General features: G+C 44.5%; 1 protein-coding gene across 1 annotated transcript in view; it reads left to right on the top strand.

The window, feature by feature from the left end:
• Positions 1-24,825, top strand: part of sv2a (synaptic vesicle glycoprotein 2A) — a gene marked incomplete at both ends in the record, with an annotated part of 30,962 nt that overhangs the window by 4,620 nt on the left and 1,517 nt on the right. Inside the window, 9 exons of the mRNA XM_080741689.1 lie at positions 13,756-13,936; positions 14,899-15,050; positions 15,401-15,534; positions 16,489-16,578; positions 17,800-17,904; positions 18,799-18,887; positions 20,176-20,340; positions 21,472-21,605; positions 24,018-24,224. Coding sequence (XP_080597815.1) covers positions 13,756-13,936; positions 14,899-15,050; positions 15,401-15,534; positions 16,489-16,578; positions 17,800-17,904; positions 18,799-18,887; positions 20,176-20,340; positions 21,472-21,605; positions 24,018-24,224 — 1,257 coding nt within the window. The remainder of the gene's footprint in view (positions 1-13,755; positions 13,937-14,898; positions 15,051-15,400; positions 15,535-16,488; positions 16,579-17,799; positions 17,905-18,798; positions 18,888-20,175; positions 20,341-21,471; positions 21,606-24,017; positions 24,225-24,825) is intronic.

Below are 24,825 nucleotides of genomic sequence, written 5' to 3'. Positions count from 1 at the left end.
GGTGGTGCCTATTTCTTACTAAAAACACCATGTATCATGAAACATCCAATCACATTGGAATCGCACATTGAGGAGCACACCTTAATTAAAGACGACGCTGTTAAGATTGTATTGCACTGGGCACTGATTCAAGAAATATGCTTTTAAACTACAGTATATTCAACAGAATTCAGGAGACGATCACTTGGGTTAAGATATACTTTATTGACCAGAATGAAGGCAGAAAGCAAGCATCACACAGCATGGCATATTGAGCACCCTACTATAGAGACAGCATAGAATCTAAGCCTATATCTAAGCGCATAGTATTGGCAGCCTACCTTAGCTCTACTATAAGACAGCATAGAATCTATAGCCTAAGTTAGCCTGGTTTGGCATGGGGTTCTGCCTCGGGCCATGGCTCGCTGAACCCACGATCCTCATGTTACCATGAGCATCGAGGGCATAATTTAGTTACAGCGAGCCCTGGCCCGATACCCCCCGAGGGGGATCAAAGGCAGAACCTGAAGGTGGCGCTGGGGTGGTGGCGGGGCAGTGCTATGCAACAAGACTGAGTCCCACCATCTGACTTCCCTAAGAACTATGGGTAAGGGGGGGGCAGGACCTAGTGACCCACCCCCCTCCGCGCGCGCGCTCCCTTGGGACCGCCCCCTGAACTAGCTTTGATCCTTACGAATCGTCGCACTATTTCAGGAGACGATCACTTGGGTTAAGATATACTTTATTGACCAGAATGAAGGCAGAAAGCAAGCATCACACAGCATGGCATATTGAGCACCCTACTATAGAGACAGCATAGAATCTAAGCCTATATCTAAGCGCATAGTATTGGCAGCCTACCTTAGCTCTACTATAAGACAGCATAGAATCTATAGCCTAAGTTAGCCTGGTTTGGCATGGGGTTCTGCCTCGGGCCATGGCTCGCTGAACCCACGATCCTCATGTTACCATGAGCATCGAGGGCATAATTTAGTTACAGCGAGCCCTGGCCCGATACCCCCCAAAACTACAAACCCCCAAAGCACGCCAAAATCTCAGAATCCCATGCCAGTGCTAGCCAACTGCGAGGAAGGCAGCTCTGCTGTGACTCTAGCAATTAAGTTATCATTACTGCGGGGCAAACTATGAACTGCCTTTCCTGCTAACGCAAAAATAATAATTAAGCATATTAGCATCTGGCAGAGCGAATATTACTAAGCAAAATACTAAGCAATGATATTGGCAGCTTGCCAAAAACGCTATAAGTACTGCTAAAGCAATTTAATAATTAAGAATGTTAGCAGCTGGCAGACCGAACCAACGGTGAGGAAGGTGGTACTGCTGACTATAACGATATACTGCAATCTGACTGAAGCCATACTAAAACACCCTAGAGAAAGCGGGAGCAGCAACATGGACGTATATATATATAGACAGCAGAACCAGAAGCAGCGATGAAACCTTTAATTCATATAACTACAGCGCCATACAGCTTCACATCCTACCTAACTAACACCCCAGCAACCACCTAGCTTTTGCATGATAGGGGCGCGTGCCCCGAGTAACGCAACAGAAGCAGCAAATAAAACATGCAACCTATCAGGGGCGCGTGCCCCGAGTAACGCAGCAGAAGCAGCAAAATGAACCCTATGGAACAACCCTGTTAATAGTGCCTGCAGCACTATTAGCATCAGCAGCAGAAGCGTTAACTGAAACGCGTCCAACTCCAGCTTGGAACCATTACGCTTCGGTCAGTCCTGTGTTGTGTGTGCTTGATAGCTTGGCGTGCAGGATCTTGAGTTAGCTGAGGGCACCAGAAGTGCTGGTGGTGTGGCTGCTCCGATCCGGAGAGAATGCAGAGTGAAGAGGGGCGGGCCGCAAATCTGGCAGCTCTCTCCGGGGGTCGTGAGACGAGGACGTCGGGCAGACAGCCCGGTGTTCAGCATGGACATGAAAGGACAGAAGGGAGAGTTAGTTCTGCGACTGACACTGGTGTACCTTCCCTGCTTAAACTGCGAGCTGCAATCTTCAGAGGCCATGTGCTAGTCGCATCTTAAGCCTGGCCTTGGTGACCGCATGTGCTTGCCGCAGAAATTACCATCTTAGCTGACCATAACAAGGAAACCACGCCTAAGGTCGCTGACTTTTAGGATCACAGAGAACATTTTCGCAGCCCACGGAGCGCTCTGCTGCAGAGTCTGCTGCTGCACATATGAGAATCTCCACGAGATACCCGTCTTGACCTTTAAAGGCAAGCTATGCAAGCCTAGAGAGCGGCTAAAGCCCAACATTCAGTACAAGTAAGTCGCTGCTATGTAACTATAATGGTTGCCTATTATTAGCAAGCTTAGAGAGCGGCTGAACGCTCACAGAATCGAACAAGCAAATGCGTTGCTATTTACCTGCTAGAGTGTGGCTCCTCAGGGCATCTGGGAAAGCTGCAGCTGGCGAGAGGAATGGAGTTCCCACCGCTGGTGCTGGAACTGCAGCTTCCCATGTTCCCTTGTGACCTGGCGGTGGCGACGACGGTCGCAGCCTGACAGCGCCTCCGGAAGATGGGCCGGCACCACAGGCTTCCAGCACGACGCAGCGCTGGATCATGCTCATGGTAGCAGCAGTAATAGCATTAACTGATGCTGTAGCGGGCGAGCGGGCAGCCGGACGGGAGGGCCGACAGGCAGGTGGGAAGGCAGGCGGCGGCGGGCTGGCGGTAGGCCACTTCCGTCTGCTGAATATGGCGCGTGCAGGCGGGCAGGCATGCGGGCGGGCGGGCAGGCTGGCAGCTCATGGTAGCGGCAGAAGTAGCGGAAGCTGTAGTAGCAATGCCCTCTCCAGTGCTAACCGACTCCTGACTGGTCTCATGGAATTATGCAGTAGTGGACGAAACTATAAAGATAAACATGTTAGCAGAAAACACTCAGCCGCTGCAGCGCGACGCTGCAATGATGGCATGCTGTAGCAGCCACTATGCAGCGGCTCCGGCAAGAAGCTGAAAGGACAAACATGATGTTAGCAGCAACATGTAGCAGCCGTGGCCCGAAGCTATAAAGAAAAACGCGATTTAGTGGTACATGTAGCCGCTTTAGCCTAAAGCTGCCATGATAACCTGATGACGTAGCAGTGGGCCTGCAGCCACTCCGGCTTGGAGCTGAAATAATAAACAGAATGTTAGCAACCAACAAGTATTCGCTTTGGCGTGAGCTGCAGCAACAGACATGTAGCACTTTAGCCTGAGCTGAAAAGAAAGCATGGCGTTAGCAGCCTTTATCCTGGAGCTGCAATGGTGAACAGATGCAACAGTCCTGTAGCCGCTTTAATGTGATTGTAAAGATAAACAACTCGTCATTTTTTCACTAGCAGTAGCCTTAGCTGTAATTATTAGCTCGAGTGCCGCAGCTACGGAAACACCACAAGGGCATACAGTGCGATACGCAGTGACCAGAACTATAACCTTAGATTGAAACAATACGGCAGCTCGATAGAGGATAGTATCCAATGACTTAAACGCTGCCACACTCGACGCCGCCCTGATGCCAACAGACACGCGGCAGTTTCTGGCCCGAGCTGCAAACATAAACAGATGTTAGCGTTTTCACCAGAGTAGCATCGGCAACCATCATCAGCTGCTATGCCAGCAGGCAGCCGCAGCTTGGGCAAAGCTAGCATTAACCGAGACCAGGCAAAACCTCATGAACAGCAAACGAAGCCTGTATGCTAAGCTTGTACAGTGGGCACAATCGAAGCATAGACATTGATAATACATGCGCATCCCTGCCCTATTGAACTGCGCGTGCACATAAAATAATATAATAACGAAAAAGAATCGTAACGGACCAGGTGACATGGAGGTTAAATGCTAGAGAGCCACATTACCCATGTGCTCAGAATGCGCAGACCGTGCGCCACCCTTCGCTTTGTGACGTTACCCTCTGCTAGCCTGTATGCTAGGTAGCTGCTGACCACGGACACACGCAACCCCCATGGAATAGGCAGCTTGAAGAGTCATTACGGAACGTTAGCAAACCTCTTTAGCTACATGAGTTCTGAGTTGCAAGCTAGCCGACCATCAACAGACAGCTCGTGGCTGGAATGAACGATGGCTCCTACCGTAGCAGAAGAGAATATTTAGCTGGAGCTACCGAGCATATAGAGAAGACTACGATTCCCTGCATGCACTAGCGAGTTCAACTGGTGACATCAGGACAGACAGCACGACTTGCGTTAGCGGAAGCAAAACATTGTTTGCACGTAAACTGTGGCACCTATGAGCTTGCGGGTTTCCTCCTCTCAGGAGCCCACGCAGACAGACATCCTTTATAGGCTTCTCAAAGAGAGGCGATTACTGTATTTAATAATTCGTCCCGCGAGGGCTTCTACGCCACGGTAACTGGCAGCAGCCCTACTGTGGTCCAAGAAGCGACAGAAACCATTTAGCTGCTATGGTATAGCAACTAGCACCTCATAAGCAGCAGCTGTTAAGACGGCCAGACAGCGCAAAACGAGGAAAACATACACATAACCCGAGGCGAGGCAGAAGCAATATAGCCCCATACTAACTAGATTAAGCATGCTGCGAGCGAAGCTTGAATCGAAAGCTTCCTCCTGGCCTGACGTGACTAGTAATTCATACGACTCTTGCTACTAGCACGACGCCGAGGCTTGGCATGATAGAGAACTACATTTCCCACACGCAGCGCTTAGTATTCGCTGCCGAACGTCATGCCGTAAATCACCGCTTGACGTGACTCGGCTAGCTCAGAGCTAGGTGAACGCTGCCGTTTACAGACACCTGCAACCTACAAACTGAATCCTCCTAGCGTGATTCATTACTTGCTACGGGGCCATGTTTTCACGCGGGCCGCCGCTCTTATGCCTTGACATGGCTAGCACATTGATTTACCAGCTAACAGCATCCTTACCGAAATAGCCGGCTAGCAATAGCCACCTAGCTCCTAGCTGACTGTACATTAACCCTGTTGTTCCGCGCTAGCCGATACGGCCCGCGCCGTTGCAAAGTACTGACATTGTTATCGACAAACCCAACAACTGAGATTACTTTAACTCATGGTAGCCCAGTAAAGGCCCACCAGGGCACGAAATAAGTTAGCATTTAGCCCGTAGCCACAGCCAACTTCTATGATACCGAGTTTACCTTTAGCAACTTTAGCAAGCCTGTAGCACCTTTGAAATAGCTTTAGCAACAAACAACTGCAAGTACAGAAATCAGCTAGGCACCAGCAACGATAGCAAGAAATCTGAACCTTGAAACAGCAGTTTAGAATTCAGCGATTACCAGAATAACAATCTCAAACTTCCCATACAACCTGGCCAAGAACACAGCTTCTTAGTTTGGCAGCTAAGAACATGAATTGAGCGATAGTAAAATAGCAGAAACAGCCAGAAATACTCAGCCAAGTTAGGCACCCTCTCCAAGCGGTGGGCAACAGCACAGCTATCTGCAAGCAACAAGTGTGGCACTTGTGTGTGTACTGCAGCGTGGTAGCAGCAGCAGTGCTATGCAACAAGACTGAGTCCCACCATCTGACTTCCCTAAGAACTATGGGTAAGGGGGGGGCAGGACCTAGTGACCCACCCCCCTCCGCGCGCGCGCTCCCTTGGGACCGCCCCCTGAACTAGCTTTGATCCTTACGAATCGTCGCACTATTTGTTTTATTTAAAACAAAAAGCATCACTGCTGTTGCTGCATAGGGGCCACTGTACACAGTAGCATTCATAACATTCATCATTGCACCTTTTGGTGGAAGGTGGCTGAGATTCTCGATGGCTGACCAGCGTAATCAGTTCCATTCAATGTGCATCTGCTGTTGGCTTTTTCAAAAAGCCCTGCCCGCTCTCACAGAAAGTGGAAAACCGGCTATTTATAGCGGCCCTGTCGTCCTCCCCTCCCTTACGCTCATACGCGAACGCACGCACGCACGCACGCACGCACACACACACGCACACACACACACACACAGATATGCATGCATGCATACATACATACACAGCATTACATGCAAAACCCCAATGCATGTTTTCTCTGTCTCTCACTCTCTCTCTCTCTCTTTCTCTCTCTCTCTCATTCACACACACACATGCACACGCACACAAACACCAATCTATATGCACACACGCAGACAAATGCACAAGGACACACTCACACGCACGCACGCACGCACGCACGCACGCACGTACGCACGCACACACACACACACACACACACACACACACTCCTAGCCCTTCTCTAGAGCCTGAAGCCTTAGAGCTGTCACAGCACTGCCTCTCACTCTCTAGACTGTGGCCACCCACCTCCCCCTCCTCCTCCCTCCATCTCTCTATGTCTCTCTCTCTCTCTTTCATTCTCACTCTCTTTACACTTCCTCCCCTCCCCCATCTCCTCTCCAGAGTACTGTGGAGCTGTGTTGTCTGAAGGCTCCTCCTTCCCATCTTTCCTCACCTCTTTCTAATTCTCTCCCTCGCACCCTTTTACTCATACACTACATGTCTTATAATCTGCCTCGGTCTCTCTCTCTCTCTCTCTCTCTCTCTCTCTCTCTCTCTCTCTCTCTCTCTCTCTCTCTCACTCTCTCTCTCTCTCTCTCTCTCCTAGTCTGTCCTCTCCATCTCTCTCTAGCCCCCTTCATAGACGACCCAACCCTTTGCCCTGGGCGTCTTGGGTTTGTCCAACTGCATCTAGCAACAGCTGTTTGTTTGGCTGCACAATTAGCAGACATGCAACGTTTAGCATACAGCCACCTTCCACTCGTGCTATTTATGACATAATAATAATAATAATAATAATGATCAATTGAAATCAAAGCGGCTGCAGCATTCTTGTGAGATATTGTTGGATATTGTGGCTCCCTCATATCTTGTGGGTTCAGTAATGATCCACCTTCTAAATGCCTAGAGAGGCGTAGTCTCACGTAGCCAGATGGTCAGAGATCTCCACCTATTGATATATCAGGGGAAATCTATATTCTGTCTATGTCTAGGGGTTAAAACAGCAGAGAAAATCAGCGCTAACAGCCTACTGCTTTGGAAACCAGTCCTGATAAGTTTGAGGTTAACAACCACTTGAATCCCAGCATCCACATTCTGGGGAAGACATTCACCAAAATAGCAGATCTACAAGCTCTTGATTGGCTATTTATGGCAAGAGAGATTTAGTGTAGATTGAAAAAAGCGGTCAAAGTGCAGTTGTAACTCAAATTCAGTTCTCCAAGACTAGAGGACTTAATGGTTAAAGGAGTAGTTCATCCCAGAAATGACGTATTTTCTATCAATTACTCACCCCATGAAGCATTGAATTAATAGAGATTCATTTGTTTTTGTCCCGTTCCTAAGCCAGTTTTGGCATCAAATTATTGGCTTAGGAATGCGACAAAAACAAAAACATCTCACACATCTTAAGAGAGGCACAGTTTGTAGTTCCTACTGATGCCACTCATTTAGAATGAAATCTTTCTCCAAATGATTGAGCTATATCCTCTTACATCTTAGCCAATGCATTCAGGGCAGTCACTATGATGCACAGACCATTGCTAGGCAACTTTATCAGCCAGCGAGAGTTGCTGTTGAAAGGACATGCTCAGCACCACGGACAGTTCCCCCAGCTTGTAGGCAGGAGGAAAAAGGCAGTGTGGCTCAGAAAGTACAAGCTGTCTCCGTAGCCAGACAACTATTCCACAATCTCCGAACGTGCTCCAGACCATAGATATAAAAAGCTAGATACCTAGTCGCTCCACCGTTGCAGTTCATTGGAGCGACTGGTAAAAAAGGATAGGCAGAAGTTCGGCAGTGGGAAAGGCACGCTGCCACAATCACTGTGTCTTTTCCGGGACTTAAATTCAATCCAAAGGAGCTTTTATTGGCATGAGGAGACAAATGTTTACATTGCCAAAGCAAGTGCCTCTGGGAAAAGAGGGAGTACTGCCTCTGATTGGTCTACCGAACTTCAGTTTCTGTGATGCACGCAGAAGGAATTCCTTAAAAATTGTCTATACTTTTTTACCAAAGCCCCAGAGCCAGAGGAGGCGTCTAACTTTCTATGTCTATGCTCCAGACTCTATGACGGAAGCAACAGCCTGGCTCGCGAGACTACTCAGGAGGAGACAGGCATGCATGGCTACTGTGGCTAATTCTGCTACTGCTGCATTGCGGCGATGGCTGCTGAGCCCTGTCGTTATTATTACCAGGTCCATGCTGCTCCCCAGGACTTCATGTCTAGTAGCTGGAGCTGACAGCTGCATGTCCGTTCCGCCATGGTGGAGGCACATGTGGATACTGTAGGCAATGGGAGCACCACACACACACACACCACACACACACACACACACACACACACACACACACACACACACACACACACACACACACACACTGTTGCTGTCAGGGCTTATGGGCATACACACACACAGAGAGAGGGAGAGAGACAGAGAGGGACAGAGACAGAAAGAATCACCTGGACTCAGCAAGAGGTACAAAGTCACCTTCATGTCTAAGCACAAAGCTGCAGTGTGTTAAGCCTAATTTATATTTCACCATACAACAGTGTCGCACTGAGAACTTATTCTCACTTAGAAATCTGTTCTTTCCAATGAGCGACACGGTCCTACAGTGAAGAATAAATTAGGCTTTAGACAAACTGTGTTACACAGAGAATAATCAGCAAACCCATGCATACACAAGTACACATGCACTCACACCCGCAGAATCATCAACACAACTTATACTGCAGTGGCACAAACGTGACACAAAGGTCCGCCAGTCTGTGAAGCTGATGGGTTGGATTGACCCATCTGGGAGGCCAATGCCTACTCCCCACCACAGACACAGAGATTCAGATTACAGATTCAGATTATGTTTTTATCAGGTCGTAGACGGCCTGATCAATGCAGAGACGTGCAAGTAGTGATCACATGGTCATATTTCTCATCACTTACGCATGTTTTTCTTGTTACTTTTTCCTCATTGGCTGTGATTTTCTCGTAAACTTTCCTCATTGTCCTGCCCCATTGAGGGCTCAATGCCCTCTCAGAGTATGACATTATAAGCACGATGCAATACTGTGTTCGGCCACTGTATATACAGTATATCTTTATTGCGACCGTAGGTCGCATTTACTATCAAACCCGATCCATGCCAAATTTTGCACACACACTCCTTACCTGCCAAACTACAACCTCCAAGGACCCCCGGAGCTCCAGGGACCCCCAGGTCCCTGGGGGACCCCCAGATGTAAAAAATGACCAAATGTGCTAAACTGACCAAATGACCACCCCAACGGGGCTGCTCACGGGGAATTCCCGGGGACCACCGACTCCTGGTGCTCCAGAACGGATGCAAAAGTGGTGGCGCCCCCAGTGGAGGACCCCCTACACTGCAGCTCACATAAAATGCCGTAACTCGGGCTAGGAGCGACCGGGACAGCCGGGGCCGGTACCTATTCGTCCGCCTTGCCGGCGCGGAGACCCCACCCCTCATTTCTCACATGGCCCTCTTCTAGCGCCACCATGAGGCCGATTCTTGCAAAACACATTTTTGGACACTGCTCCTACAATTTTTGCCCTAAAATCACGCAAATCGGTACACAGTATGTCTACACTCATCCCATCAACATGAATCTCTCCCATATAGCGCCACCTCCAGGACGATTTTTAAAAACACATTTTTGGACACTGCTCCTACAGATTTTGCCCTAAAATCACGAAAATCACTACACAGTATGTCTACACTCATGTCATCAACATGGATCAGGAAGATTTTGGCAAAACACATTTTTGCCCTATTTGTGGAGATCCTTACTGGTATATCTGTGGCGCTGTTGGGCTCTATGTCCTGTCATTCAATTTCATAGGTATATGCAAGTACAAATAAGGATGTTTACATTTATTGAAATACGAGCACATGTCTGAACGTACTACAAGTGCAACCTGATTGCGACCGTAGGTCGCACTTACTATCAAAACCTGCACAAACTGTGAGTGAGTCCGTCAGTCCGTCAGTCTGTCTGTCACACCTCACACGTCACACTCTTGCCCTGCTCATATCTCCGCAACCGTTGCCCCGATCCATGCCACATTTTGCACACACGTTCCTCGCCTGCCAAACTACAACCTCCAAGGACCCCCGGAGCTCCAGGGACCCCCAGGTCCCTGGGGGACCCCCAGATGTAAAACATGACCAAATGTGCAAACATGACCAAATGACCACCCCAACGGGGCTGCTCACGGGGAATTCCCGGGGACCACCCACTCCTGGTGCTCCAGAACGGATGCAAAAGTGGTGGCGCCCCCAGTGGAGGACCCCCTCCACTGCAGCTCACATAAAATGCCGTAACTCCGGCTAGGAGCCTCCGGGAGAGCCGGGGCCGGTACCTATTCGTCCGTCAAAGCAACGCGGAGACCCCACCCCTCATTTCTCACATGCCCCTCTTCTAGCGCCACCATGAGGCCCATTCTTGCAAAACACATTTTTGCACACTGCTCCTACATATTTTGCCCTAAAATCACACACATCGGTACACACTATGTCATCCATGCCACATTTTGCACACACGCTCCTTGCCTGCCAAACTACAACCTCCAAGGACCCCCGCAGCTTCAGGGACCCCCAGGTCCCTGGGGGACCCCCAGATGTAAAAAATGACCAAATGTGCAAAAATGACCACATGACCACCCCAACGGGCCTGCTCACGGGGAATTCCCGGGGACCACGGACTCCTTCTCTGGGCCAAACAAAGCTAAACATTGGCCACACCCGTCCCCCTACACTCAGGAACCAATGCCACTTACAGCCCTCTTTGTGTATACATGTGACCTGACGGTCGCTTATCTCCCGATTAGGGAGCCTTACTGGTAAATATGACTGAGTCATATATCTTGTTTTGGTTCTCGGAAACCGCTGGTCTGACTGAATTCCCACTGTGCACTGCACACCTGCCATATTTGAGGTGAATCGGTCAGACGGTGGCCGTGTTATGCCCAGGACAGGCAGACAGTCATTTTGTGACTTTATAGATAGATGTTCCCCTTTTTTACTCCCAGCTGTGTTCTAAATCACACTAATGCTCGATCCCCATCCAGCCAGTGAGCTTGTTAGAGTGCCTGATAGATTAGCCTTGTTGATCCAACAGATCTCTTTAAAGCCATTGTGGCAAGCCTTGGTGTTTATTTTACGGTGTGAATGAGTCCACATGCTCTTATCTGGCTAGACCAATACTGCGCCATGTGACAATATTAGAGAGGATGCTCTTTTGTCCTTTGCTGTAATCACAGCTCAGCTGTTCTGCTGTGATTACTGTTGTTGTCTTAACACTACTGGTGATTGTTGTGGCACAAAATGGCTGCCCTTCAGCTTCTTGACGTTCAGTTTTTGAGAAAGATGTCCCCACACTTTGTATTTGTATTGTCTTGAGATAAATACTGATTACTGTATAATTGTATAGCTTAACACTCAGTACAAACTATCACACTTAAATAACGATAAGCGATATTATCATTTATCGTGATAAAAAACACTCAAGATAATTGTATCGTGGAGATTTAATTTATCGTGATATTGTCCTCCATCATGCACTGGGATCAATTCACTTTTTATTTGCGAAGCTGCATATCACCGCTTAAACCCTCTATAATTGGTAAAAGGTACTTATAAAATACGTACTTCATTCATACAGTCTTTTTTCACTCTCTATCAAATGTCTTTTCCAAAAAAAGGCCGATCTACAAATAGCCAATCTACTTGTAGATCGGCAATTTTTTGGCAAATGTTCTGCCCCAGGATAATGGATTTTTGTTGTCGCGATAATATCGTAAATCGCGATTTCTTTTTTCACAATAATCGTGATATGAAAATGTCATATTGTTTTGTGAATCTCTCCCAAAAGGGTGCAGCAGTGTTCAAACAGATGTCATGATCATGCAGGGGACTCTCGCCCTTTCCCTCCATATTTTATTCACAGTGATCTTTCGCCCATAAGCTGTGTCATTACAGGATGCTCAGTGAGAGTGAAAATGCTGCTGACAGAAAGTCCATGGGATGAGAGAGCAACCTGCAGGGGTACATCAGTGTTGAAAGGGAGAGAGGAAAAGAATAGATAGAGGCAGACACATAGAGGTTGGCAAGGTTCACTGTGTTGTTGTGAGTCATATTGGCACCTCACATCATGAGCCAGGGTTGACAGAGGTGCGGTTTGTTTCTGTTATCTGCCAATCTGTCCTTAGTGGCAATGACTTCCTGATGGGAGAAGACATTGTCTGGCCATGACATCCTGTCTAGTGTGTTTTCAGATGTTAACAAGCCAGGGATCGCCAAATGGAGTTTTCTTAACCAGTCACCGTTAGGATGTAACCGTTAAGGAAATGTGTTAAGAAATGCGCTATTTTACCCATTTAAAAAGGAAAAATACAACAGTTTTTTCCCCGTAATAAAGTTCCCTATTTACACATTAAAAACAACAACACAAAGAGTAGGAAGAAGAATAAGAAGAATACAAATGCTTTCTATAAGAAATGTGTTTTTTTGCAACAGTAGGATAGACATAATCACATAATCTGTAATGTAATGCAGCAACAGCAGCAGCGCGAGCCCTAGAACAGATTAATTCCCAATGTGTAAACATGTTAATGTAATAGTAAAATGTATTGTAAATAATTGCACAAATTGACTCCCAGTTCACCTAAACACATGGAGATAAGCAATAGTTAGCTGCCTGCCGCGTCTACACTGCAGTGTGCCTGTCCACTCTTCATCAACAACTGCAAGCTTGCACAACTCGTCGCGGACGCAACAGGTTTTGAGCTTGCAGATCAGCTATAAACCTATGTCATTAACACGTAACACTAGAGAGTTGTGTTTTAAGCTCTTCTTTTCTCCTTAAAACGGGATTCAATTCAACGGGTGACAGGGGTGACTGTTTTGGAAAATCCAATCTTAGCATTTTTTGCTGTTGTTTCCTGATGAACTAGTTGTGTCTCTGTCAGCATGTTGCGGACACCGGACAGACGCATGCATGGATGTTACACAGACATTGGTATCAGGGGCTTAACACAGAAATGTTTGACCGCATCACCTATAGTTGCATGGGTGATTTTACACAGACATTGGTGTCCTGGCTTGGCTTTGGCTTTGGCTTTTGGTGTCACATGTGGGTTGATTTTTTTTTTTTTTTTATCAGTCACCATTAACGGTTACCGTTAACCAATTTCTTAGTGGTTAAACGGTAATGGTTAACTGTTGGCTATCCCTATAACAAGGACATACAATTGTGACGCTTAAAGGACTTCTTTGTGATGGATGAAAGCTTAAATGTAGAAAAAGAATCAAGTCGTTATTTTAGGTTTGATCACGCCACCCCATCTTTGAAACTATGAGAAACCTTCTAACTCACCTTCTAACTCACTCACTCAATACATTCCTCCCTCTCTCCAGTCTGTCTCTTTTCTCCCATTATTTCTCTGTAAGGTCTCCAAATGAGCCACTCATTAGAGAGTGAAGATCAAAAGAGATTGGGAGTGGGGCAAAGTGAAATAACAATGAGTTTACTGATGCTGCATAATAACTCGTTGTTATCATTGCTTGGCTCTCTCCCTTCCTCACAATTTCATCTGACTATTTTTCCATGCTTCTACCTTAAAACGTATTTTCTGGATTACAAGTCCATTTCTCCTCTGTCAGGCCTTTGTTAAAGGCTTCCTTTCACTTGTTCCTTCCTTTTGCTGTATGTCTTCTTTTCAAGAGTTACATCCTTGTCTTCGTTTCTACTTCTCCCAGGGCTGATTGTCTACCTTGGGATGATGGTCGGGGCCTTCGTGTGGGGCGGCCTGGCTGACCGAATTGGACGACGCCAGACTCTCCTCATCTCACTCTCCATCAACAGCGTCGCTGCCTTTTTCTCCTCCTTTGTCCAGGGCTACAGTTCCTTCCTGTTCTGTCGTCTGGCCTCCGGTGTCGGGTAAGGGAAACCACACATTGGTACAGTACATTGGAGTTCGTCTTAATTGGGCTGCGTCTACCTTTTGGGTATCAGGCTAACCTGCTAACGTGGGCGAGACCCATTTGTGGGTCACAGACCAATTTTTATGGCTCACAACTCAAGTAAAAACCACATTTTCTTCAAAAACAACTGTTAAAAACAAATATATATTTCATGTTATACATTTTAAAATAGCTGATCAGATCTACAAGCTCGGCTGTAGATCTGCACAACTCGAAGTGACGCGCGTTGTGGCGCGCGTTGTGCGCTTGTCTGCTATTTTCAATAGTTGGACAAACGTCTAATCTCTCTTTTAGGTCTCGACACGAAAGGTTTAGGAACATCTGCAGCAGACCTGTACTTGATTAGGCCTGTGTTGTATGATACTTCTTCCCCCCTTGTACCCCTGGGAGAATACCTCTGCTTCCACCGCTAGAAATAATCCGCAGAAACTTTAAAAGCTCCAAATTCAGTGTACCACCTGACAGGTCTCCAGGAGTCTCTTTTTGACTACTATGCTCGAGAGCTAGTTATTTGGATGAAATACATGCAGAGGCCTCTCCATTGTTGCAGTCTGTTATGTTATGTAAACATTCCCCAATTAGCGTCGCTATACGGTAGCTCCCGGACAAAACATGATGCAGTGAATTGCAAAGGTTTTGATGGAATGTGTACTTATAGTATCATCCATAATGAGCAATTCTGATATTTTCCAGGAGATTATTTTTGGTAATATAGTTTGAATAGGCTGCTCGTCGCTCTCATATGCCTCACTCTCTCTTCTAGATTTTTCTTGTGCTAATTGTGATGCTGTCTTTCCCCCTTAATTCTGCTTTTGCTGTATTTGTTTAGTATACCATTTACCACTTTCTCTTACCTCTTGAATTCCTAATTTCTGACTCCCTCCATTCTTTTGTCCACTCCCTGCTCCTTCTCTTCAGCATTGGTGGCTCCATCCCCATCGTGTTCTCCTACTACTCTGAGTTCCTGGCCCAGGAGAAACGAGGAGAACACCTCAGTTGGCTCTGCATGTTCTGGATGATCGGAGGCATCTACGCCTCAGCCATGGCCTGGGCTATCATCCCACACTACGGTGAGAAATGTTCCACCATTGACCATATTCACAATTTGGCATTTTTTTACATTTATTTTTGTATTCTTTTCATATTTGTTCATATTCTTACAGTAAGATAAAAATGGCTGCCTTGGTAATATGACAAGCAACTCAAGTTTTTGTCCACCAGTAAAAAAAGGTTCAAAAATCCCCCAGGCTTCCTTCGTTATTCTACCAGCTAAATTGCCAGATTGCAGCCAAATTGCATTTGTCAGACAGCATAAGAGCTCTAAATTATGGTTGGCAGGCAAAAACAGACCGAATTTCCTAAATGCCTAAAATTCAAATGTAAATGTTCCCAAAATTGGTCCCTCTCTCCCCCTGCGCAGGGTGGAGTTTCCAGATGGGCTCAGCCTACCAGTTCCACAGCTGGCGTGTCTTTGTGTTGGTTTGTGCCTTCCCTTCTGTGGCAGCCATCTGTGCTCTCACCACCATGCCTGAGAGTCCTCGCTTCTACCTGGAGGTCAGTACTGCACTGCTATATTACTGTATGGAGAGACATTGTTGAAAAAGTATTTGCCAGTACACAGGATCAAGATTATTATAGTTAACTAATGATCATGCAGGCACGTGCATAAATAGACATCAAAGGGGGCTTGAGCCCTTGCCCTTTTATCTGTCTGTAAAAAGTGCCCTTTCCAGACCATGAATGCAGTTTTTATTATGGTGAAAGAAAAGCACACCCTCTTTTCATGCCATACCTGAAGGCAGCATCAAAGAGAATTGCCTTGTTCAAACTCTCCTGAACTTGAATGCAGCATCTTATGTTGAAAGAATTGCCCTCTCTGTGTAGAAATCCATGCCGTTACGCCACATCTCCAGTATTGACTTGATCATGCTTAGTTCAGTGTGGTATCAATTTTGTGGCTATTGTGGCTATTTTCAATATTTCCACCAAAAGGCCCTTTTAAAAATGTCAGCCCCTGCCTCTCTAATTCTCATTCTCTGCACATCCCTGCTTATGACCACTCACAAAAAAGAAATCCTGCCCACTGCTCTTGCTCAGCAGCATAATGTTTATTCAAGCATTGACGTTTCGGTCGCTCTGGACTTTTATCAAGATTTCCTTACAGAAATGATACCATCATGACATTATATAGATATATACCCCACCCCACAGAAGAAAAAGTAAGGTGCTGTCTACCTCCATTGTTATTAACATTCTTCTATTACTGTAAGTCGTAACAATGGTAATCTTTACTCTGTCTTTGTTCACACTGACAGGAACAGGCTGGTACTGGTAAATGCAGCAAACTGTAGAGTAAAGAGGTGCTAAAATTGAACATGACTTTCAGAGTTGCTGTAGTGTGTCTGCATCATCCTTCACTCTCCCTGCAGAGAGACTTATAGCTGCAACTTAATGAGTTCCGACTAATATATTCATGGTGGAGCTAATAGCAATGCCTGTATTTTATAGAACGGGAAGCACGATGAGGCATGGATGATTCTGAAGCAGGTGCATGACACCAACATGAGGGCCAAAGGCTACCCCGAGAGGGTGTTCTCTGTAAGTAGTCACGCTGAACAATCACTTTACATCACACTTTTTATAAGCTTTTATGCAACTGTAAGTTTATATGTCATCTAATTTTTAGAGGGGATTTGTGTGTTGTCGTTGGACTAATAGATTACCCTTGCTGTGAAGTCTTTTATGCTGATCATTCTTTATTCATAAGTGAACAACACTTGGTAAAGTTAATGATGAAGGCAAAGCTAATGCAGCTTGAAGCTGTTTTAACTTGGAATAGAACACTACTACTTGCACTATACATTTTGAATTAACAATTATTATCAGACATTTTTTTTTATATGCAATCACATACAGTACTGTATTATGGCAGCAGCTCTTGTGTTCATTTGTGTTGGAATCCTGTATAATTTTCTTTAACCCTAGTTTGAATATAAAGTGACATGCCAGTTTTACACTTTTAAAGGACAACTCCTCCCTAAATCACTTCTAGGCTGATTTTCCTACTTATGTTGATCCTAAAAGACTGTCCTTGGGGTCTATTAGGCACAAATGCCCCTGTTGTCCAGTTTCCCCAGCAGAACCCAGAAGCTCTCATAGCAAAGAGTGGAGCCCATAAGCCTATCACTTTTACACTATTTGTTGTGTTCAAAAGAGTTTTTATTTTTCATGAATGTGTTAGTAGTTGTCATCACAAACACATCCATGTCATCGTTGTCCCACACAAGCCACCACACTCTGCTAAACAGATGTTAGGCTTTAATGTGTTTTGCCATGTCCCGGAAAAGAAGCCCTGTGATTGGCCAGTACAGTCACTTTGATTGGCAGTTGTGCCAAATGCTCACTCCAAAACATTATTTATGAGATTGTGGTGGCTTGTGTGGGACAACCAAGGCATGGATGTGTTAGTAATGACAACTAGTAACACATTCATGGGGGAAAAAAACATTTTTGACCACAACAAATAGTCTAAAAGTGATAGGCTTATAGGCTCCACTCCATGCTGCTGGGTTCTGCTGGGGAAACTGGAAAACAGGAGCATTTGTGCCTAATAGACCCCATGGACAGTAATGTTGGATCAATATAAGTAAAAAAAAAAAAAAAAAAAAAATGGGCCTAGAAGTGATTTAGGGAGGAGTTGTCCTTTAAGGCATACAATTACATCTACTAACTTAACTTTATAGGACAAAATAGGACATTTTCAATCATCTGTACATAAAAGCACTGAGACTGAATGATCATGTATGCTGTTGTTTCCAGGTGACCACCATTAAGACAGTGAAGCCCATGGACGAGCTGGTGGATTATGAAGGTCAAAGCTGGCACCACAAGTGGAGGATGAAGCTCAGTACTCTTTTCCATCAGGTTGGTGTATCTGTCACGTGTTCTTTGTGTTGTTGTTGCTTTATTTACTTTGGAGATTGTAAAGCCTGACTTAGACTTTGTTGTGTGACACTGTATGTGGGGACTTGCAGCTGATTGCAGAAACTTTTATACATACTGTAATAACTGTATACATACATGCACATTTATACATACATAGATATTTCAAAAAAGATAAAGATATAGGGGTGGCTGTAGCTCAGGGGGTAGAGCAGGTTGGCCAATGACCCGTGGGTTTGGCAGTTCAAATCCCAGTTCCTCCTGTCAAAATGTCCTTGGGCAAGATACTGAACCCCTAGTTGCTCTCGGTGAGCTGGTTAGTGCCTTGCATGGTTTCCTCCGCCATCGGAGTGTGAATGTAATGCACTTTGTAAAGCGCCTTGGATAAAGGCCCTATATAAATGTACCATTTACCATTTTATATAATTATGTGTAAAAAGCATAGTTTGTTGCCACAAGCAGATCTGTTTTCTGATGATACCCAAGTTGATCAGATTAAATTAAATTACATTTATTAGCAGGCAGAAATGGGAGGATACTATGACACCAACTCGTCATTCATGGACACCATTCCATGAATGATGAGTTGAACTGTTGGATCAATGAACTCTGGAGTGTTTTAATTTGTCTGCCCATGCCCTGGGTAGATTATTCTTCAGCGTGGTATCAGTGTGTCTGCACAGTGACTGTGATTTATGTCTTAGCAGCTTGGAGTGTGGTGGGCTGCTGGGGAGTTCTCAGTACGCTTACTGTGGACTGGGAAAGGGATTCTAGGACTTGTTGTTTATGTCTTGTTACTGAGAGAGACAGACTTACTCTGTCTGGTTTCTGTTTAGTAATGTTCTAACACACTCTTTTTCCTTGTGTCTCTTCCAGGTGTGGAGTAACTTCCTGACTATCTTTTCTCCTGAGTATCGTCGCACCACCTATATGATGATGGCTGTCTGGTTCTCGATGTCTTTCAGGTAAGACAGAAAGAAGCCTTAATTCGCTAGATGTAAAAAGAAAAAGAAAAAACACATCAGAAAATACGATAGTATTTTACAATCTTGCTTAGGATAACGTGCATTATATCTAGAAAGGGGTGCTCTGCAGAGAACATAGTGTGGCAGAGACAAGGCTGGGTTGCCTATCCAGGGTTGTTGAAGTCATGGGTTGGGTTGGAGCTTTCAGATGGGTTGGAGCTGCAGATGTAAATAGTATTTCTATGACATACGGTGCAACTTACTGTAGCGCATTCTGGGCATGTGAAAGTGCTTTTTGGATGTGAGCTCTAAAACTGAGAACCACATGGCATGGCTAAGTATTGTCATTAATAAAGGATCACCTATAGTTATGTTGACAACTTGACATTTATATTTAGTTAGGTTCCTTCATTGTGAAATCAGAGTAAACAGATGAGAACTAATAACTTAAACTTAAGCTTGATTTATACCCCATTTCACTATTGTGTCTCTTGCCGAAAGTAACTACAGAGTACTACAGAGTATAAACTAGGCATTAACCCAGACTATTACGGTAATATTCATACTCTAGCCCACTGTTTCCTAAACAGTCAGACCCAAACAGTCGGACCAATGTTTATGGGTCTCGCAAGTAAATACCCCTTTATTTTTGGTTTCCAACATTTAGTTTTCAGTTATTATATAAAAAAGTTAAAATCAAATTAAAGATTTTCTTCTTCCCTAAAATAAAATACGTTACTTAGATTGGCTATTTTCACTAGTTTGGGTCCCGGGGGAGACATCAAATTTCTCTTTTGGGTCTCGAGCCAAAAGGTTTGAGAACCACTGCTCTCAGATTATGCTGTATGTAGGGCTGTCACAATTATGACATAATCGTCTAATTGTGATTATTTGACATTATCGCAATTATTTTGTCATAATCGTCATAATCGTGAATGTTGAAAAATTTCAGAAATAGTGGAAATAGCAGATCTACAAGCTCACAACGCGTCGCATCGCGATGCGTTGTGAGCTTGTAGATCGGCTATTTCCACTATCAATGTTATTTTTTAAGTAGTAAGTTGTCAAATATGTCATTAATTTCTTTGTGTATTTAGATTTTGTGTCATATCTGCCATGTGCAACTTCAAAGCCTAAAAGCCAAACAGAAATGTAATTGTCAATGACAAAAACACAAATAAATCGTTAATCGCCAATTATTTGAGTGACAATTAATCGTCATGTAAAATGTCATATCGTGACAGCCCTAGCTGTATGAATCTGAATCAATCCATGTCCGTCCCCCTAGCTACTACGGCCTGACAGTGTGGTTCCCTGACATGATCAAGTACCTCCAGAAGCAGGAGTACCAGAGTCGCACCAAGGTCTTCATCAAGGAAAAAGTAGAGCATGTCACGTTCAACTTCACACTGGAGAACCAGGTGCATCGCCAGGGAGAATACTTCAATGATAAGTAAGTGGCTGTGTTCCATTGTTAGTGTTGCCATAGTGAATAATGGTATGTTTAGCTCATTAATTACATCCTTTGTAAGTAGGGATGAGTTGTTTGTCATGTCTGTTTGCTTATATCTACTCTGTTTGCACATGCATCTCTCTGTGTGTGTGTGTGTGTGTGTGTGTGTGTGTGTGTGTGTGTGTGTGTGTGTGTGTGCGTGCGTGCGTGCGTGCGTGCGTGCGTGTGTGCGTGCGTGCGTGTGTGTGTTACAGTATGTTTCAGCATGAATTGGTTGGTTGTATTTTGCCCTTGTTTTTGCCACTCCCTTTTTTGTGTAGAAACAGGAACTTGGTTTGGCTCCACCCTTTTTTTGTTCACTTCCTCCTGGGTGCTTCTATGTTTATTCCTACTAACAACAACACCACATGTTTAGAGCAGTGGTGCCGAGAGATTAGTGTGTGATTAGTAGACCTATTTCTTTACTCTTGCTTTTAGCTTAATTTTTTTATCCCTGCGCTGCTATTGAAGTCTGTTCTGTTTCTTTTTATGATAGAGTCCTTACTGATGTTTTAAATGTTCTTTAATGTTTTATGTTTTTATTTTTATTTTTATGCTAATCATGTGTACTTTTTCTATTAAGCACTTGTGCTTCATTTTCTAAAGCGCTTTGAGCTGCATTTCATGTCATGAAAGGTGCTATACAAATAAAGTTTATTAATATTATTATTATTACTATGTGATAAACTGTGTCTACACTCATGTCATCAACATGGATCTGTCTCATATAGCGTCACCATCAGGCCGATTCTTTCAAACACATTTTTGGACACTGCTCTTACACATTTTGCCCTAAAATCACGCAAATCGGTACACAGTATGTCTACACTCATGTCATCAACAAGGATATGTCCCATATAGCGCCACCTTCAGGCCGATATTTTAAAACACATTTTTGGACACTACTCCTACACATTTTGCCCTAAAATCACGCTGCCACCTGACGGTCGCTTATATCCCTATTAGGGAGTCTTACTGGTTATTATTACTATATGATAAACTGCGTTCCTGCAGTGCAAACTGACGTCTGATAAAATATAAACCTCACTCCTTACTTATGTCCTGCTCCACCCTTCCTGTCCTCTCCCACAGGTTTATGAACCTAAAGATGAAGTCCATGGTGTTTGAGGACTCGCTGTTTGAGGAGTGCTACTTTGAGGACATCACATCCAGCAACACCTTCTTCAAGAACTGCACCTTCATCGCCACTCTCTTCTACAACACAGGTTGGCTGTGCGCGCACAAACACAGCACAACACACACACCTGCCCGCACACACACACACACACACACACACACACACACACACACACACACACACACACACACACACACTCACCGTTAATTTAAATGGATTTTACTGTGTACAATCACATGAACTCAAGCACCTGCTATTGGCTTAAATTAAAGTCAAGTCAAGTCTCATTTATTTGTATATCCCTTAATCACTGTTGCAGTCTCAAAGGGCTTTACATGCCCATGTTTAACAAATAAAACAAAATGGCATCCCCTGTCCCCTTTAGACCCACAGAACAGGAAATACCCATGACAGGAAAGGGATTTGCATTTGTTTAAAATGTATCCACTACTTAATCCTGCGTAATTTCATTAGAGTCTCACTGTAAACAAAATGGCCCACTAACTCTCTGTCATGCTGTTTATGTAATCTTTGTTCCAATTATCTAGTATCCATGTTCAATGGTGGTAAACATTGAAGATGCTATCAGTTATAACTCCTATTTGTATACAACTTTATCAGTGTTATACAACAGAATAATACGCCTTCCCAGGCTTTTGCTGTAGTTTATAGCCAGTTGAGCAATCATTCGCAGCTGCTATCAATGCCAGGCAGGAGCTCCTTTTATTACAATTAGCATTAGAGTCATTCTTGCGTTATGGCTTAATCCTTCTTTGGACTTCCCAGTCATAACTAGGGTGTGCCAGATAGTTGCCATAGTGTTTATTTACAGAGTGAAGCATGGTGGGAACTAACCACAAATGTGTGCAGAAAATGTAGGTTAAACATGGTGAAAAGTGCAGGTGTGCAAGGCAACATGCAGGGAGCTGACCTGTATACAGTAGAAAACAAACACAGACACTTTAGATTATTATTTGCCCCAAATACGGTTAGTTTTTTTAAATTATTATTCTAGCGTTATTACAGTTAACTAGTATTCTTCAATAAGTGATAGGCCCACGTAGTAATTTCTATATTTCTATATATCATTTCTATATAGATTATACAGTATGTGTTCAATCATGTCCCAATCGTCACTATTCTGGGGCAAAGCAAAGTTTCGTCCCAGCAAATCGACAAGTACTACAACTAGATGTGAGCTTGTAGATTTTTGGTGAAGAGATATAGTGTAGAGGGAAAACAGGAACGGTCAACTAAGCCAGGGTTTAAGTGGTAAATAAGAAATGTCACTTTCTTTTTTGTTTGTATTTTGTTGTTGTTTTTAGCCTTTATTAATATACACAAAGTAGAGAGAGACAAGAAAGTGGGAGGAGAGTACGGGAGTGACATGCAGCCCGCCCCGGCCCAGGAGTTGAACCGGGCCAGGGACTTGCTGTGTAAGGCAATAGAGCCGATGCCATTCGGCATTCGGGCCACCCAGACATGTCACTTTTTAAATGTACAGTAGCACAACCAGGCTCTAGATTAAATTGCAACGTTATCCTTCACTTTACTGAGCTCATCACAATCCGTGTCTGTTCTGTCAATCGGTATCTGTCTATTCTATCTGAGGCATCTGTGGTGGAATTCAGATCAATCAATAATCATGAGAGAATGAGGAGACAAGACAATTATATTAGGTGGTGTGTGGTCAAGTTTATATATAACATGATATCATGGACAGAAATACAATTAACACTCTGGGCAGTGGTAAAGGAGTTCTGCCCAGAAGAATGGTCAAACACTAGAGTTATACTGTGGCTTCAAGGCCTCTGGAACAAGCTGTACCATAACAAGATAGGCTTTATCAAAACAATAGTTACTGAGGCCTTCTGAAGACCTCTCAACTCCTAACTATCAAGTATTAGTATCATCATACTGTACAGACCTAGATATTAATATAATCAATGAATACATGATCTACTATAACGTCATACATAATCAATCATGATAAACTCTAATCTACTGCACATCCCTCCACTCAATCTCAAGTTCCACATGCAGTTCTCAATGTCACTACTCTCTTACTATCCGTCTCTCCTTTATTCCCTCGCTCTCACTGCCACCATTCATTCTCTGCTCTCACCACTTCCTCTCCACTTATTTCCTACTCTCTGTCACCTCCCTCTCTCTCTCTCTCCTCCCTCCCACCATTCCCATAATTTTGTCTCTCCTCTCACTAACTCCCTACTCCACCTGTCTCTCATACATTCTCCTCTGCTCCTATCTCTCCATTTCTCTGTCCGTCTGTCTGTCTGTCTGTCTGTCTGTCTGTCTGTCTGTCTGTCTGTCTGTCTGTCTCGACAACAACTATGAACAGACGAACAGTTTATGGCATTATGTTGCTCCACTTGTGTATTTTTCTTTGATGATGCTGCTATTTGTTTGTGTGGATGCACTAAACAACATTTCCTTGTATGTTCCATACGGTGACAAATAAACATCTTATCTCTCTCTCCAGATCTGTTCAAGTACAGGCTCGTCAACAGTCGACTCATCAACAGTACCTTCCTGCACAACAAGGAAGGCTGCCTTCTCACCGACGTCAGTGATGACAACAATGCCTACATGGTGTACTTCGTCAGCTTCCTGGGCACTTTGGCTGTGTTACCGGGCAACATCGTCTCAGCGCTGCTCATGGACAAGATTGGACGGCTGAGGATGCTGGGTAATAAGAGGGCTGGGGCATGGTTTATTCAGATGGGAACCATCTTACAGTTTTTCTCAATTTCTCAATAAGAGCATTTCTCATAACACAACCCGTGCAAAAGAACCTAACAATCGAAATGATCACGACAATCACTACTCAGTCAATTGCTACAACATTGTCAACAAATGTATAGATAGTTTGATTGATTGAATACTTTATTAGAAGTTCGCATAGGAAAAGCACAGGACATTACAGTTCAGATACAAGGTCTACTAATAGGATTTAAACCCAAGAAAGCACAATGGCATGTTTACATTGTGGTCCTTTTGCACTCAATTCATACAGAAACAGCACCCTCTGATCATTATGTCAGTCTGACACCCAAAATGCAAAGTCTTTCCATCAGAACTGAACTTGTGTATAGTGTTTCTGTCAATTTAAAATGTACTAGGTATCTCCTCTCTCCGCATCTATATTATGGCTGTTTTACTTTTCTTTTTTCCCTACTGCACAACCAGTCGCCCCTCTGGGGATAAACGGCTACGCTTGGTGAAATGACTAGAAGTCATTTTTACTTCCCTTCCTCCCATTGATCCGTTCGTCCAACACCCTCTGTCTC

Source organism: Nannobrachium achirus (genome assembly GCF_963921795.1).
Source record: "Nannobrachium achirus genome assembly, chromosome: 2".
NCBI classification, from domain to species: Eukaryota; Metazoa; Chordata; class Actinopteri; order Myctophiformes; family Myctophidae; genus Nannobrachium; species Nannobrachium achirus.
This window is presented reverse-complemented; position numbering and strand designations above follow the sequence as displayed.